Source organism: Denticeps clupeoides, unplaced genomic scaffold, assembly GCF_900700375.1.
Source record: "Denticeps clupeoides unplaced genomic scaffold, fDenClu1.1, whole genome shotgun sequence".
Lineage (NCBI taxonomy): Eukaryota > Metazoa > Chordata > Actinopteri > Clupeiformes > Denticipitidae > Denticeps > Denticeps clupeoides.
Window position 1 is genome coordinate 215,578 of NW_021629993.1, and position 17,968 is coordinate 233,545.

The 17,968-nt window shown below is 48.7% G+C and overlaps 3 protein-coding genes across 3 annotated transcripts; all 3 read left to right on the forward strand.

Annotated features, from left to right (window-relative positions):
• Positions 1-612: 612 nt before the first annotated feature.
• LOC114779509 (uncharacterized) lies at positions 613-4,692 on the forward strand. The gene is made up of 12 exons (XM_028967363.1): positions 613-691; positions 757-806; positions 1,846-2,270; positions 2,408-2,458; positions 2,541-2,640; positions 2,907-3,104; positions 3,180-3,329; positions 3,407-3,527; positions 3,906-4,019; positions 4,103-4,141; positions 4,223-4,349; positions 4,430-4,692. Exons 1-12 carry the CDS (start codon positions 656-658, stop codon positions 4,642-4,644), a joined length of 1,626 nt encoding a protein of 541 aa, XP_028823196.1. The 5' UTR covers positions 613-655; the 3' UTR covers positions 4,645-4,692.
• Positions 4,693-6,269: 1,577 nt separating this feature from the next.
• On the forward strand, positions 6,270-7,817 carry LOC114779557 (uncharacterized protein C3orf20-like). The gene is made up of 5 exons (XM_028967462.1): positions 6,270-6,344; positions 6,695-7,028; positions 7,111-7,230; positions 7,506-7,648; positions 7,733-7,817. Exons 2-5 carry the CDS (start codon positions 6,963-6,965, stop codon positions 7,815-7,817), a joined length of 414 nt encoding a protein of 137 aa, XP_028823295.1. The 5' UTR covers positions 6,270-6,344; positions 6,695-6,962.
• Positions 7,818-9,273: 1,456 nt separating this feature from the next.
• Positions 9,274-16,760, forward strand: LOC114779558 (FYVE, RhoGEF and PH domain-containing protein 6-like). The gene is made up of 21 exons (XM_028967464.1): positions 9,274-9,425; positions 10,054-11,293; positions 11,715-11,829; positions 11,903-11,970; positions 12,041-12,071; positions 12,258-12,409; positions 12,494-12,650; positions 12,810-12,897; positions 12,977-13,027; positions 13,107-13,165; positions 13,239-13,310; positions 13,960-14,028; positions 14,108-14,191; positions 14,281-14,360; positions 14,431-14,533; positions 14,612-14,752; positions 14,902-15,028; positions 15,522-15,622; positions 15,709-15,837; positions 15,992-16,131; positions 16,211-16,760. Exons 1-21 carry the CDS (start codon positions 9,416-9,418, stop codon positions 16,245-16,247), a joined length of 3,054 nt encoding a protein of 1,017 aa, XP_028823297.1. The 5' UTR covers positions 9,274-9,415; the 3' UTR covers positions 16,248-16,760.
• The last annotated feature ends 1,208 nt before the right edge of the window (positions 16,761-17,968 follow it).

Below are 17,968 nucleotides of genomic sequence, written 5' to 3' on the forward strand. Positions count from 1 at the left end.
TTACTGTGGGAGGGAACTACTGATCCCGTTCATTTTGTCAAGTTATTACTGCCAAAAACTACGTGCTTTCCTACACCACCACCGTTCCACAAAGAAATCCCACTTCAGAAGAATTTAAACCAAAAAAGTAAATTTATTTTTCAGCCTTGCCAATTTACATGCATTTATTAGTATGGTATCATTATACATCTTTCTCTTAGAACATAACCACGATAAACCTTTCATAAACTTTAACCTCTACAACAGCTGACCAAACACACACATCCAACACACCAGTTTTCTAATGTGCAACATGTGTATATTTACTCTGTACATATGTACAATTTCACAAATTGATTTTTTTTATGTATATACTGACAGATTTTTTTTGTACATTGAACTTTTATATTATACAGTCCACATATTGTCTTGTCCACCTTCTGCTGTGACAATGGCTAGGGTGTTAGTAGCCTAGTGGGTAACACACTCGCCAGGAGACTCAGGTTCAAACCCCACTTACTACCATTGTGTCCCTGAGAAGGACACTTAACCCTGAGTGTCCACAGGGGGGGACTGTCCCTGTAACTCTGGACAAGGGCATCCTTTCAGACCCGTGTATTCGGTATCCAGGCAACGACGCCCAACTGACGCCCGGAGGGGGACGGAAGGCGGGACCATGGCGGGACCGGGGCCGTGTTATTTCTTTGACCAGGTAGGGGGGACGTAGGTGGGGACGCGTCGGTAAAGCGATGTCTGGTAACGATGTCTGTGGTGAAGCCCGCAGGTGAGGCGCGTCCGAAGCGGACACGGCGGCGCCGCGGAACCGGGTGGGTCCATTCATGCGTGCGGTATTTATCCGGCTTTTATGTAATCCATCCAAAGCCCCGTAATCAGAAGGTCGCCGGTTCGAACCCCGACCCGCCGAGGTGCCCTTGATCTCGGTCCCGTCCCCACACACTGCTCCCCCGGGCGCCTGTCATGGTGCCCACTGCTCCATGATTAATGGTTAAATACAGAGGACACGTTTCACCGTGTGCTGTGCTGCAGTGTCTCGCGATGACAATCACGTCACTTTTTCCCTTTTTTATTCACCGTTAAATGACAGTGACTCCGCTATTAACCACATTTAAAGCACTTTAACACAACAAAAGAAACTGACCAAAGTGCTGTACATTCAAATAATTAAAAAAAAAGGTACCAGACAAGTGGTCCATATCTGCTCCATCTTAATATGAACCCGAGAACCCAGACAAGGAGCAGGAGTCGTCATGAAAAGGACTCAGACCAACATGGATCCCACTGGCTGTTCTCCTTTTACATTAAAGTTGTGTCTCTGCTCTACTTCTAGAACTTAAGGACCATGTTCCTGTGAGGAGTTGATTCATCCTTACTTCTTCCTGTAGTTTGGTTGAGAGTCAGTAGGAAACATCTGGAGATCTTTTTTTTTTCTCTATAAAGTCTCTTCAGTGGTGGAGTTCTTGTATATGTGATGTGAATATACAAAAAAATGATCCGGTCAGGTCCAAACGGTAAAACCGATAAACAAGCATAAAAACCGAAAAGCCAGTGGGGTCCATGTTGGTCCGAGTCCATTTCATGACGCCGCGTAAACCAGGGTCGACTGCTGCTCTTCATCTGGGTTCATATTAACTTGGAGCTGATATGGACCAGCTGCCTGGTACCTGGGAAGGGGCGGAGTCACTCACATTTAACGCTGAGCATTGTCAGTTTTACAGACGTTACAGGGAAAGTGTTGAATTTAACACCGACTTTGGTGTGGATTATATAAACACCGCGTGGTGTTAATTTTACCGCGTTTCTTCAGTGCTAAGTTGTAACCATATTTTTACTCCAAAATGAACACAGCCAGGTTCCCAGCCTCCCTGAGTTGGGTCCTGAAGATGCAGAGACCATGATGGTACCTCCGGAGAGTCGGACAAGGCCAGTAGAGCAGCGCAGACTTGCTGCTTCTGACACTCTCGCTCAACTGGCTTCGCTTCTTGAGCTTCATTCCGGTCGTGGGGAGGACGTGTTCCCAGCAGGACTTGTGAATATTCTGGATTTCACATGGGCAGAACTGACGGAGAACGTCTCTCACACACAACCACGTGGTGAGGCCTCATCCAGAGGAACTAAGGCACGAGCGTGGAAGGCGTCCCCTGCAACACCAAGCAAAACCTCGAAGAACAAGACCCGAACAGAAAGGGGAACCGGGCCCGTTACCCATCTTCTGAGCTGCTCTGCTCCTCTAGACGTCCTGAAAGAGCCACCTGATGCCAACGGTCAAAAAGGTGAAGATCTGCCGAAACCTCTGACTGAACTCTCGCCCTACCTGACGTAGATTGAACTTGTATTATGCACTAAATCTCGTTTCTTGAGGTCAGTGGTTGATTTGTTACGTGTTACGTTCATTTTTCTCAATCGCCAGCCTCCACAACCATAGGTTTCTCCATGTCTTCCAAAGCGTGTGAAGAGCAAGGTAACGCGCTCCATGTCTGGTCAGACCTGAGTAGAAGGTCAGCCCAGAGGTCATCCCTGAAGTCTGTGCTTGGCCCGTGCAGGTTGGATCATCCAGCCACCGGAATCTCCCATCTGGGATCCAGGCTGGACGAGCACGTGCCAGTGGGCCGTGGAGAGGCTTCATCTCGCCCAGGAACAAATGTGGGAAAATAACCAGGATCTAAACTCTTCACGCTAAGTATCGCCGTTATGATGTCGCCATAAAAATACACCAGTGTAGTTTATACAGGTGACAATTTTTGGTTCTTGGTATGAATATTATTTATTATTGACCATCATCTACTGTCAATACCACAAGTAGCACGGTTTAAAAACCCAAACTATCCAAACCAAACCACAAACCACTGAAATATATGCCAGTTATGCCATCCGGCTCAATCATTTCCTACTTGTGTTAATAAACACAGGAAAGGACCAACTGAAGTGCCCGTTCTTCGCCATTATGGAGACTTGGAGAAGAACATAAGTAGGCGGTCAAGCAGTGGGGTCGGATTGTTGGATCTGCGCGGTGGATTTCCAGAGATCCCAGTGACGATGACGATGATGGACGATCCAACTCTGCAGAAGCTGCACCTCAGAGCCACCGATGGCTCGTCATTGATATAGTATCCTTTCCTCGGGTCCACCTCGAGAGTAGAAATACGCTGACGCTGACGCTGACCTGAACCGGCGCCGGCCAGCTACCCCTCGGGCCGGGTCGCCGTGTGCCAGAGTCGCTCGGGCCTGGACCGCGGAGGCTTTTACACCAACGTGTTCAGCGATGACCCCCGGGCGTCGGTTCTGGCCAGCCTCACGCCGTCTGGCCACGGCAGCGTGACCCGCCCCCACAGGTTAGAGTTGTTGCGTGTCCCCCGGGGCCGGAAAGTGGAAGTTCTGACCCGTGTGACGGCCGCCGTTGGTTTTAAAGCTCCGCAGTCGCTGCTGTGTGGGACCAGAACGGAGGAATGACATGTGACCCGGACGGAACCGTCACCAAGGAGTGGACCTGGTCTTCACATCATGCACCAGCCAAGAAAATGGTTCTACAGGTGAGCTGGGCGCGGTGTTCCCTGCTCCCGTTTCAGATGATTCATGATTTACGTCCCATTCAGTTGAAATTAGATTGCACCGTCTCATTCCTGGACCATCACCAACGTCGGGGTTCAGCTGACTATTAAAGCCCCTTTCCTCATGTAGGCCGCACTGACATGACATTTACATTTACATTTACAGCATTTATCACACGCTCTTATCCAGAGCGACTTACAATCAGTAGTTACAGGGACAGTCCCCCTGGAGCAACTTAGGGTTAAGTGTATTGCTCAGGGACACAATGGTAGTAAGTGGGATTTGAACCTGGGTCTTCTGGTTCATAGGCGAGTGTGTTACCCACTAGGCCACTACCACCCCAGCATGTTGATTATCAGGTGACGGAGGACGTTTCGGTGACGCTGAGGAGCCCCGCCTCTGCCTGTCTGCTGTTCAGGGCTCAGGAGGAGAAGGTCCGACTCCCGCTGCCTCTCCAGAGCACAGCGGCACACGTCAGTCGGGTGGGATCCTCGCCGGGATGGCGGCGCCTGTGTCTAGTCTAGAGTAGATACTGATCACATGTCTCCATCTGCAGACCCTGAGTGGACAACAGAAGTCAGATGACAAGAACCTTGTAAGAATTTATTTTGTGGAAGCTTTAGGGTGCATATTAAACGGTGTCACATGACCTGTCACATGATACTTGCATTGTCAGGGTGAATGTCCAGAGGACACGTCTCAGGTTCACAGAAGGGGTCGTCCGTGGCTGGAGCTGGCAAGGCTGCAGAAGAGAGCCAGGGACATTGTGGAACACTGGCGGGGACACTACCTTGTTGCCACTGGTGACAAACCCTTTCAAAATTCACGTTGCTTCTGTTTAATTTTGACTATTGACATCAATATGGAGATTTTTCTCGGCCAGGAGTCTGCAAGCCAGATGGCCACTGGATGGAAAAACGCCCAACACAGTTGAAGGTGAAGCCAGATGTCCAGTCAGCTGCAGTGTCGATCCTGAATCCTGCAGACACAAGCCCGGGTCACCTTGAGGACATCAAGGACGCCCCAAACATCATGACTGGAGACCTACCTGCTCCCATCAGCCATGTGCAGAAGTTGTCTCCTAAAAGGCCTCGGTAAAGACGGAGGGAAAGTAGCCAGATTTCTAAGCTCCTCCCCTTCTATTTTCCCAGTTCTGTACTGTTAGAATCCAGCGATAAAGAGCAGACAGGTAATAAAATGTACCAGTGTGTCATGTTCACTGATATCAAGCATTAAATCTAGAGGAGAAACGGGCTTCAGATTGCAGCTACCTGTATGTTGGTGTGGAATTATTTCCTACACTCCGAAGATGAACTTTTTACAAAGAAAGTTTTAAAAGGAGAGGAGCCTGTATGTGGGCGGGGACACGCGCTTTAATTCCATTCAACGTGACCACGCCCACTACCAACACCAACATGCAGGTTATCAGGCGCTTGTAGTTCCAGTGAACGTGACCACGCCCACTACCAACACCAACATGCAGGTTATCAGCGCTTTAATTCCAGTGAACGTGACCACGCCCACTACCAACACCAACATGCAGGTTATCAGACGCTTTAATTCCTTGTTAACGTGACCACGCCCACTACCAACACCAACATGCAGGTTATCAGGCGCTTTAGTTCCAGTGAACGTGACCACGCCCACTACCAACACCAACATGCAGGTTATCAGGCGCTTTAGTTCCAGTGAACGTGACCACGCCCACTACCGACACCAACATGCAGGTTATCAGGCGCTTTAATTCCTAGTGAACGTGACCACGCCCACTACCAACACCAACATGCAGGTTATCAGGCGCTTTAATTCCTAGTGAACATGACCACCCCCACTACCAACACCAACATGCAGGTTATCAGGCGCTTTAATTATAGTGAATGTGACCACGCCCACTACCAACACCAACATGCAGGTTATCAGGCGCTTTAATTCCAGTGAACGTGACCACGCCCACTACCAACACCAACATGCAGGTTATCAGACGCTTTAATTCCTTGTTAACGTGACCACGCCCCACTACCAACACCAACATGCAGGTTATCAGGCGCTTTAGTTCCAGTGAACGTGACCACGCCCACTACCAACACAACACGCAGGTTATCAGGCGCTTTAATTCCTAGTGAACATGACCACCCCCACTACCAACACAACATGCAGGTTATCAGGCGCTTTAATTCCTAGTGAACATGACCACCCCCACTACCAACACCAACATGCAGGTTATCAGGCGCTTTTAGTTCCAGTGAATGTGGACCACGCCCACTACCAACACCAACATGCAGGTCATCAGGCGCTTTAATTTCCATTCAACGTGACCACGCCCACTACCAAACACCAACATGCAGGTTATCAGGCGCTTTAATTCCATTCAACGTGACCACGCCCACTACCAACACCAACATGCAGGTATCAGGTGCTTTAATTCCAGCGAACGTGACCACGCCCACTACCAACACCAACATGCAGGTTATCAGGCGCTTTAATTCCTAGTGAACGTGACCACGCCCACTACCAACACCACACATGCAGGTATCAGGCGCTTTAATTCCTAGTGAACGTGACCACGCCCACTACCAACACCAACATGCAGGTTATCAGGCGCTTTAATTCCAGTGAATGTGAATAATTGTATAGAGAATATATTACAGAATATATTATGAAAAACAGAATTATTTTCATTGAAATCCATTTCATATTGTGTGTTGTCAGTGTTGTTACCCCAGATGGTTTGTGAAGGAGGATCTACAGCACGTTACGGAGGCGGGGGCTCTGAGGGTCCACAGTAACATCAGATTGGAGTAAATACTGCATTCCTTAGAAAAACATATCTTCTAGCATGACGTGATGTAACGCTGTTTTCAGCAGCTTTCATTTCCCCACTCACCTATAACCAGACAAGCACAGAGTCCCAGGTTCAAACCCCACTTACTACCATTGTTGTCCCTGAACAAGACATTTAACCCTGAATGTCCCTGCATCTGATAGTAAGGCGCTCTTGAATAAGGAGTCGTCTGGTAAATGGCAGAAATTGTCCTCTCAACTCTTCCTTTATACATCATAATTGTCATTTGGCTTATTATGGTATTCAGAGTACTGCTCTGTGCTTTCGTTCGATTAGAAAAGCCAAATGTTCGTTTCTACTTTTCAGGTTGGTGGAAACTCCTGTTCATCCAGCCGTGCAGAAAGCGGCCGTTCCTGCTGGTCCTTCATCGTCCGGCCCCTGCCCTGTCCTACTCCGTGCCTCCCTGCTGGGAGAAAGGAGTCACCATTCATGCCGCTGCAGCTCCAGGCACGTTCCCCTCCTCACCGACGTGGAGTTTGACTCCTTCATTGAGGGCCAGGGGCCTCAGAGTGACCAGATCTTGGTGGTTTGCGTCACCTCGGCGCCACACCGACGCTCACCATCTCCCGCCTCCATGGGCAGCGCGGTGGATCAAATGCACAGGAAGATGAACCGGAACAGGAGCATGCCGTGTTCACAGGTACGCTCACCCGTTATTCACTTCCTGCCGGCAAGTCCAGGTCCCACCCTTTACCGCCGCGTAACAGGGTCCTTTCCACCAGTGTCACCTGGATTCGTTCCGTCTTCTCCGGTACGAGGTTCCCAGACCGGATGAGCGGAATGCCGTGCGCCCCGGCGTGCTTCTGCAGCGGAGGCACCATGTGACCCCTGGAATGTTCCTGGTCAGTATCCTGTAGAGGGCAGCGTTGGGCCATCAGCCTCCACCCTGATCTTCAGTCATAATCAACCATTTCCTGGACCACAAATGTAGACGTCCCCATATGCAGATAAACCTGTCTGCATGTGTTTCAGAGAAGCCATGTTATCTCCACGCTGCTGGAGAAACACCAGTAGGCAGCATTCTTCAGAACAAGTTTGTTAGTTTGAAATGGGAAACCGGGATGATGTGATACCAGATGGAATTAGGATGATATGGTTCTGTCTGTGTGATTGACAGATGTACCTCAGAGGGAAACTGCTCTTCGCCAACTCCATCTTTAACGGCTTCAGCCGCAGCTTTAAGGATCTTCAGAAGCAGGTGGTGAAAACCAGAGAGGACTTCCACCGCGGCAAATTCCTACCTCCCGGTTTTAAGTTCAGGTACTCGTCCTGCACTCGTCATCATCAGACGGTCTCAACTGCAACCCCTGGACCGCGCTCAGAGGACGGACGTTTGTTTTTCAGTTCTCGGACCGGAAGCGCGGCCGATGAAGACAGACAGTCACACGCAGGACGGGGACAGCGGAACGCAGGACAAGAAGAGTCCTAATGCACGTTATAAGATTGACCGGACGCTGCACGCCAGGTGTCAGGAAATAAAGTCATATTTCTGGTCTGACAACATGCACACCGTGTGTTGCGTCAGTATCTGTGCATCGACAAAAATGTCTGAAATGTTTACTGTTTACTGTTATTCACATATACAGGGGAACGTTACAGGGGAATTAGCTCAAATTAGCTCGCTTAGCATGCGAGAGGTAGCGGGATCGATGCCCGCATTCTCCACGGTTCCTTTTGGGGCAGTGGTGGCCTAGCGGTTAAGGAAGCGGCCCCGTACTGCTCCCCGGGCGCCTGTCATGGCTGCCCACTGTTCACTCAGGGTGATGGGTTAAATGCAGAGGACAAATTTCACTGTGTGCACCGTGTGCTCTACTGCTGTGTATCACATGTGACAATCACTTCACTTTATTTTTTATATAAAACACACAGGAATACAAACGTGACAAGCGTGACTCACCAGTGTCTGCATAACGAAAAAAAAAAACCGGTACAATTCCCTGTCCTCTGGCCTGAATTCCCGCGCAACGTGTCTTCTTTCGACACACGACCTCTGGAAGTGAAAGTAAATTGATTGTCATTGACTTTTAGTGACATCTACGTGTGGCTGTCGTGACCATAAACACATGAAAGCGACTCTGCAGTTACAAGTCGTGAAGCATGACGGCTCCGCCTGCATTAGATCCGTCCGTTATGCTGGGCCTGACAAGTCAAACAGCCCCATGAGATGTTCTGCAACCCCCAGAAGTGTCCGGATACAGGACGCCACACCTGCTGGACTCAAACTCCGCCCACTTCCGGTTTCCATGATCCAGCATTTAGACTCATCTTAACATCACATATACACCATGGAGACGTTGCTTGTGGATCCTCGGTAGTAGTAGGGTGGTAAGTAGCCTAGTGCAGTGGTTCCCGACCTTTTCACCCTGAAGCCCCCCCTGCCCGTGTCCAGGACGAGCCAGGACCCCCAACCCCAGATTTCAAATCAATGGCGATGGCGAGTTCACCGGTGCCTTCACACAGGCCCAGCACGTCCAGCTTCATCATGCACCTCAAACATCATTATGCCTCGAACATCACGTTACGTGTTTCGTTACTTACAGTGGATAGATAATAAAATTTGGTATTGGTATAACTGTATTTTTGTATTATTTTGCTAGCAAATGATTAGTGAATAGTTGCTGAATGCTGCCAGTTTGAATGAGAGTTGATAGGCTTCCTCAGCAGTTGAGCCATTTGAGGATTTTATAACTTTCTATAAAACTTTATAGGTCATCCTGACGGATTTTGTCAAAAATAATAATAATAATAATAATGGTAAAAGATCAGGATCAGGGCGTCTGGTAAACGCCAGGAATAAAATGTAAAATCCTACTACAACACAGCAGCTAAAGTGTTGGGCAACCTGGAGCTTTTTTATTCTCCATTCGGATTAGGAGCGCAACGTTCCTCCTTCTGCAGGGCAGGACGTGCTTACAGGGCCGGCTTGTGGGGAGTAAAACGCCCACAGCGGCTCCGATTTCCGTCTCCGGGACTCTGGAGCGGCGCAGAGCCGAACATGAGCGCCGAGCCGCCGCGGCCGTGACCACGATGTCTTCAGGTCAGATCTGCGCCGAACTTTTAACTTTAATTTACCACCCAGTCGCCGTCAAGTCCGGATTCTTTCATAGCGTGACGAAAGTGCCGATGCCAAAACTCGGTCCGCTTACACGGTCTCTATTAATTAAAAATACACGTTTCTGGTTAATATTAGACCGGGTAAATATCGAGTCCAGAAAGCGTCCAGGCGTGTGGCTCCTCCTGGATTTATTTATTCAGTTTGCGTGTGTGTGATTATAAAGACGAAAGAGCAGCGAAGTCCTCGTCGACATCATGTGATAAGAACCTGTTCGGCAGCAGCGGCGGACACCTGCTCTGTGGAATGTGGAACTGTCACACTGTCGCCCTGTCACCGTCACACTGTCGCCGGGGTGTTAACGGGTCACCCCGACTCCGCTTCACACCCACCGTCATGTAGAAATATCAGCAGGTGGAGGAGCGTCCTGCGTCTTCATCTTAAACGTCACACGTCACACGATCAATCACATTTTAGGACGAGAGAAACGAGAATCCAGGATTTAGTTTCAACCATGTCATTTTTTAAAACCTCTTTTTCTATTATAGGTGGATTTATTATTATTTTTCTGTCATGCTTCTTGACCTTTGATGAAATGTTACCGTTGCTACAGGGGCACAGAAACCACCGTTGGCACCGAAGCCAAAAGTCCTTCCCGGAGACAACAGGACGATCCGGCCACCAATTCCCCCTAGCCCTGGTGTTGCATCTCCACCTGCAAACAGGAGATCCAAGCCTGCAGTCGCGCCGAAGCCACGCCTCGCTAGGGACCCTGGCGCAGCCAGCCAATCCACCGTGGCCACCGTGGGCCAGATGAACCTGCGGAACGGTCAGGAGAAGCCTGGGTGGGATTACATCATTCCGATCTGCCTCTGCAGCCATGAGGACTGTCCGCAGTGTCGGCCCCAGCACACAGAGTCCGTTTCAGAGCCGCAGGAGAAGCAGCTCCACACCACAAAATATAAACAGAAGAGACCCGCAAATCGCTCCAAGCGTACGCTTGACCAGGATTCTGGCAAAGCCACGGTAAATTACTGCAGTGGAGAAGACCATGATCTACAAGTACGGAGTTATAAGGACATGAACGTTGCCAACTTCGCGTCACCTCCAGTCCAGCAGTCCACACATCCAGTCAGTCGCAAAAAACGTCCTCCTGCTCCTGTGCCAAGGAAGCCCAGCAAGATGCCGGTTCAGCTGGACAGGACCTGGATGGGCCCGGTGGAGGGTCCTGAGAGCACTTTCATACGCCAGCAAACGGATTTACTTTCAGTTGATGGACGTGAGGAGGAGACGAGGACGTCACCAGAAGCTCCTCCCCAGAAGCCACAGAGGCGGAGCTTACTAGCGGCACCACCGCAGAGTAGTGAGGTGGTGGACCAGCACATGTCTGGGGACCGAAAGTCAAGTTTGAAAAAAAGTCCAGAGGTGGACGGAAAGGTGTCTGCCCAGAATTCGGTGTCCAGAGCAAAGACCTTCACCTCCGTGGACCTGATCAAACAGACCTCGTTCCAGAACAGAAGAATTCCAGGCAGGAAGCAGTCCGAGCGCACGGTGGAAGAGTCTGTGGATGGAGACCTGGGTGCCCTGTCTGGACACGGCCCGACCTTCTTCTCGGTGGGTGTGGAGCAGAGCGTGGACGGAGACGGTGCCGAGGGGACCTATGAAAACGTTGCGCTGTACGAAGACGTCCCGGAGTACATGAACATTCACATCCCGGCTCCATATTCAGCCCAGACGGGTCACCAGCAGACCTCCTCCTGGCAGTCGCTGTACGAACCGTATGAACTGTACGAGCCGCAGGAGCTCGTCCACGTCCCCCGGACAGATGGACAGCAGCATGGCCCCTGGAGAAGGTAATAACCGTCGTTCTTACATTTACATTTCCAGCATTTACCAGACGTCCTTATCCAGAGCGAATTACAGTCAGTAGATACAGGGACAGTCCCCCCCTGGAGACACTCAGGGTTAAGTGTCCTGTTCAGGGACACTTTGTTAGTAAGTGGGGTTAGAACCTGGGTCTTCTGGTTACCCGCTAGGCTACTACCACCCTGTTCTTATTGTTCTGTGCGTTGCGTTCAGGTTCTTTCACCTACATTCCCTGGATTCAGACAGAAATGTGTTTTATGATCTGATAATATTTGTCCAGTTCTGGTGAAGAAACTCCTGGACTGCTGAGAGTCTGAGAGCACGTCTCCACACGTGTGGACGTCCAGAGAACTCCTCCACGTGGCAGTAAATAAATAAAACGGTGTATTTGTACCATCTGTAATTCAGGGATGGTGGCAGAGAAGAGGACGCCGGCGAGGACATCAGCTTCAGCTCGGACGAGGACGAGGACCGGAGCTCCTCCTCAAGCCGAGGGGAGTACGAGCTCCCCGACAACGTCCAGGTGTGTCCCCGTCCCCCAGGTGGCAGGAGGGGCCGGACGAGACGGGACCTGCTCACGCTCTTTGTGTTTCCAGCCTGCTGGAGGGGCCAAGAAGAGCAAGAGCGTCCACATCGCTGGAGAAATAATGAGCTCGGAACGAGTGTAAGATCACGGCAGGACGGGGAACCTGTGTGAGATGTTCCCTCACGTGCGTTTCATTTCTCCCCCGCAGGTTTGTGGACGTGCTGAAGCTTCTCAACGTTGTGAGTGTCATGTACTTCCTCATCGTGAGATGTAGCGTCCATGTGTGTTCAGTTCCCCAGTGGGGGTTTAGTTCTTCATCCTCTTCGCGTGTGACGCTTGTCTTCCACTACAATCCCGCGTCACATGAGGAAAAAATGTTGTTTGCTCATGTGAACCAAGTTATTAGAATTCCACGTGTGGTGTAGGACTTCCGGGACGCGGTGAAAAAAGCCTCGGAGAAAGCAGGGAAGGCCGTGATCGAGGAGCAGACCCTGAGCCAGATCCTGTATTACCTGCCCCAGCTGTACGAGCTGAACCTTGACCTCCTGAAGGAGCTGGAGCGCCGCGTGGCTCACTGGTAGCGCCTTGCAAATCCTCGCCGCTCCGCCCGCGGGGCCCGCCGGCCGCTTTACAGCCGTCTTTGTCCCTCTTCGCTGGACAGGGACCAGCACCGCCGGCTGGCCGACATCTTCGTGAAGAAAGGGCCGTATCTGAAGATGTACTCCACGTACATCCGCGAGTTCGACAGGAATGTGGCCCTGCTGGACGAGCAGTGCCGGAAGAATCCGGCGTTCGCGGCGGCTGTGAAGGAATTTGAGGTGATTTCTCTACTAACGTCCATACGCGGTGAAACGTGTCCTCTGTATTGAAGCGGTGGGCAGCCATGACACCCGTGACCCCAGGGTGACCCCTAACGGGCGAACTGGTACGGTATGGACGCGGCGAGTAACAATCCGCCCGCTCTTCTCGCCCCGCAGAACAGTCCCCGCTGCGCCAGTCTGGCCGTCAAGCATTACCTCCTGAAACCCGTCCAGAGGATCCCGCAGTACCAGCTGCTGCTCACAGGTTCGAATGCCAAGATCCCAACGACCAGTTGCTGTGATTGCTCTGCCGTCCACTGGCGAATACTTCTGTGTGATTGTAGATTACCTGAAGAACCTTACCGAAGACTCCTCCGATTACAGAGACACTGAAGGTATCCTGTCCTGCTCGTCCCTCTTCATGTCCATTATAATAAACCTCATGTTCTTATGTTCTTCTGCTTGCTCGCGCAGCGGCTTTGGGAATCGTGAAGGAAGTGGCCCATCATGCCAACGACATCATGAAACAGGGGGTGAGAGTTTAGCCCCAACATATTAGATAAACCTGCTCTCTGCCCTGGTGCTGAACACCTGCCGCGTCCACAGGACATTTTAAAGAAGCTGATGCAGGTCCAGTGCCGCTTGAACGGCCACCACGAGATCGTCCAGCCTGGCAGGGTGAGCGTTTCCGCCGTTTCTCAACGTCCACGAGATGCGGACGTCATTGCATCCAACGTTCAGGAAACTATGTTCAGTAAAACAAAAAAAAATCTATTTGTGGCAAAAAAGAGGAACTGTCGTCACGTCAAATTTGCTCTTTCAGGGTTTACATAATGCTGAGTATTAATATCAGCTGCAAAATAACCACGTTTGGTCATTTTGGTACCGACTTGGAGGTCAGCGCTGAGTAGTCCTTCTTCTGTAAGACACGCTCAGTGTTAATATAAAAACAGCCAGACACACAGATAATAAGAGGAATATTTCCAGCCTGCTAGTAGCCTGGTGGGTAACACACTCGCCTATGAACCAGAAGACCCAGGTTCAAATCCCACTTACTACCATCATGTCCCTGAACAAGACACTTAACCCTGAATGTCTCCAGGGGGGGACTGTCCCTGTAACTACTGAGTGGTAGTAGCCTAGTGGGTAACACACTCGCCTATGAACCAGAAGACCCAGGTTCAAATCCCACTTACTACCATCGTGTCCCTGAACAGGACACTTAACCCTGAATGTCTCCAGGGGGGGACTGTCCCTGTAACTACTGACTGTAAGTCGCTCTGGTAAATACTGTAAATGTAAATGTTTGTTTTCGGTGCCGGAACAGGTCTTCCTGAAGGAGGGGACGCTGATGAAACTTTCCCGGAAAGTGATGCAGCCGCGCATGTTTTTCCTGGTGAGTAACGTTCTGCCGCGGACGTCGGGTGGACAATATCGTTCCGAACGTTCCACGTTTTTTTTTTCTTTCCTTCCAGTTCAATGACACGCTGCTGTACACCACGCCAGTCCAGTCCGGTCAGTTTAAACTCAACAACATGCTCTCGCTCGCAGGCATGAAGGTAGAAGAGACACCAAATGCAAAAGTACAGATTAATTTCATAATGCACCCTGCTGATTATCGTGCTTCTCTCATTGGTTTCATCTGCAGGTCACCAGACCCCCGCAAGAAGGTTATCAGAATGAGCTTCATATCGAGAGTGTCGAGCGCTCCTTCATTCTTTCTGCAAGGTACAAACGCAAAATATTATTTGTGCATATTAGCTGTATTAGATGCCTCTTCATCCCAATCCGCTCCCAGCTCTGCAGCTGAACGGGATGAATGGCTGGAGGCCATCTCAGCAGCCATCAGTGAGCACACCAAGAGGAAGATCTCCTTTATTCCCAGCAAAACTCAGGAGGAGGTAGTTCATATCGCACCATCGTAACGATCTTCTGCTGTCGAACGGGTAAAAAACCCGCGCTTTCTTTACGGTGGAAAGGGTGAGAATGCAGACGCCGACGAGCTGCTGGGATCTAAAGCCCCGATCTGGATTCCAGATGTGCGAGCCACCATGTGCATGATTTGCACCTGCGAGTTTACGCTCACCTGGAGGCGCCATCACTGTCGCGCCTGTGGGAAGGTGAGGGGGTGACTCCCGGATTACATCCCGGATTACATCGGGGGTTTTGGGTGGGCTTGGATGTGAAACGCTCCTGCATTATACGAATACGGAGCTTGTACATTATCAGTATGGTGTAATATAATATAACTACACACACGTTTTTTCAGGTCGTGTGTCAAACGTGTTCGTCCAACAAGCACCAGATGGAATATCTGAAGAATCGTGCCGTTCGTGTGTGTGTCCAGTGTTTTCTTATCCTACAACAGAGGGGTGCAAAACGGGGCCAGTGTGCAGGTATTTCAGTAAATTATGGGACTTGTGTGCAAAGATTTATAAGGAATTGTATTCGGTCATAAATGGTGTATGCATCACAATATCAGGGTTTCATGTTGTTCGCCGATTAAAACTCCAGTGGATGTAAAATACATCAATGACGCTGTATTTTCACCTCATATAATATTTTATAATCCATTTTCTGATGGTGATGCAGCATAGTGTCTAAAAACTGGTTTCTCATTCACTCAGATTTTTAAGTGTTCCTTTCAAGAATATTTATATATATTTCTTTTGGAGATTGACAAAAAACATGAATAAACCAGACAAATTAGTATCTTAATTTGTGAAAAATACAGGGTGTTATGAGGCATTTTTATTATTTGAAATAAAGCAAATAAAAGACAATTTCCGCATGTAAATCCATTTGACGTCAGTGAACAGCTTCGTGTGTTTGACTTTTATTCCAGTTTCTCCTGCAGTCTAATGGAAATGTGTTTTGTCCATGTTGAAGTTGACCATGCATGCGGTGCATCTTCTCCAGTTGGAAAATCCCCTTCCAACCACGCGTTCTCCATCCGCAAGCAGAAGAGGATCCCTGCTGCCCTAAAGGAGGTTGGTGACCACGTCCTTCACCGGTACCTTCACCCCTCTGTTGCCACGTATGAAGGAATTTAATGGTGCTGCCGTCGGATTTGAAGGTATCAGCAAATACAGACAATTCCTCGATGAGTGGTTACCTAGAAAGGTCAAAGGCCTACAAGAAGCAGTGGAAGAGATTCTGGTTTGTCATCAAGGACAAGGTTCTGTACAGCTATGCAGCCAGCGAGGTGAGATGTGAGCTGTTCTTTAATTAAGATGAATTTCTGATGATTAAAACAACGCTGTAGTCCAGTAAAAGTCCTGAACCAGCCGGTTCAGTAGATGATGTGAACTGGCTGTTCTGGATTTTTGGAGGAATATTAGTGTAACGTTGCCTTTCAGAATGTTGCTGCTCTGGAGAGTCTCCCGCTTTTAGGATATTCTCTTACTGAAGACAAGCCAGGGACACTTCAGTTCAAGCTCTACCATAAAAACACACTCTACTACGTCTTCAAGGCTGCCGACGCTTATATTTACAGACGGTAAGTGCTGCAAAAACGGCAACTCTAATGGCGGCTTTCAGTGCTTTCTACCTCCTGAACGCTGTCTCTTCCTTAACAGGTGGATCGGCGCTTTCCAGGAGGCAATGGTTCTTTAACCGCCTTTATTTTCACCTCATCTGATAATCTTAAGGATGATGATGATGATCGATTTAGAGCCTTTCACAATTTTATTTTTTTTTTATAATTTTACAATTAAACCTATTAACCCTAGATCCAATTAACAGAACTCTGTTCAGTTATAGCTAGTTAGTTCTCAATATACACATCGTTCAAAATGTGGACTGAAATTCAGTTTAGTCTGGATACAGATACGATGCCTTCACAGTATGAATATACATTAAATGAGGACATGACCATGAAGACAGTCCAACAGGAGGACAGCGTGACTAAATGTAGCCTACCTCTTTCTTACTTTTACCATGTGCACTTATAAACTATTTAATTTTGAGTAAATGCTTATGACTTTGTATTTTTCAGTGGTATAATTTAAACACTAAAATCTCTTGTAAATAAATGGATAAACTGTTCATTTCAAGTTCTATCGACTTGCATTCAAAATCCGTGACTTAAATAAACAATGCTGGAATTAAAAAAAACGTTTCAATTTCGTATGCACTGAAAATGTCTTTTTTTTTCAAACGTGTGGCTTGAGGTTCGAGCAGGGGGCGTGGTCTGTGGAGTTAATAGGGCATTTGTTTGCTGGCAGTTTTAGAATGTCTGCAGCATGCGCCACATGTTGCATGAGTTGCAAGAATTAATTAATTGTGATGATCGACTGCTGCACGGAACCTCAGTGGCACCTTGGAAGATTGGGGTTCGAACCGGCAACTTTCTGATTACGGGCCGCTTCCTTAACCGCTAGGCCACAATTATTGTAAAAACGTTCAAAATTCAGTCATGATGGCTGAATGGTTACGGTGGTGGAAATCCGCTCGGTTTTACCATGCCGGCCCGAATCCTGCTCACAGAATAAAAGCTCCCAAGGCGCTTGTCATGGTGCCCACAGCTCACTAACTTTAAACAAATAATATCATAAACATCTCATTTTAACTTTGATTGTGTCCTCACCTTTAAGTTTTCTGTATTTCATTTTCTAATAAAGTTACTGTGATGCTAATATAATTCCATAAATGGTATTATCACCAATATATTGTGATATTATACCAGTTCTTTGATTTCAGGGGGCGAATTAGACATTTTACGGTTTATAAATTCGTAACAAGTTCCGAATGTATTACAAGAGTTACGGTAGAGGTGTTCTCGCCCAGAGTATCGCGAGATTTGCCTTTACAGCGTAATATTGTATCAGTTCAATGATTACAGTAGGAGGGCGCTGTGGACTGTTTTCACACTAAGTCTATTATAAGTTTTACGGTAGGAGGTTTTCTTGCCTGCTGTGTCTCGCCCACGTGTGATTTTTGAAACGTATATAACTTTAATATACTTAACATTATTGAAATCCCATTTGCTCCTCTCAGTCAGGAGACCCGGGTCGAGATTGACTTCGCGATGGATGAGATTTGTTTATAAAACTGATCAACGATTGAAATGTTATTGAAGCTGTGATAGCCGCGTGGTTTAATCCGGAGCATTTTCACAGCGAACCACCGCGAACCACCATTATATAATAATAATAATAATCCATCTCGGTTCTGTGGTTTCAGTAGTGGATCGTTTAGGTTTGCGGCAGTAACAGTGGAAGTCGTGCTGAGTTGGTCATCCTCGCCCCCTTATATCGTGAGTGTGTTGTTTGTAGACCTTGTTTATCAGTGGATGCCCCTGGGGAACTTTTTACAGGTGCTCCATGCGTATCTAT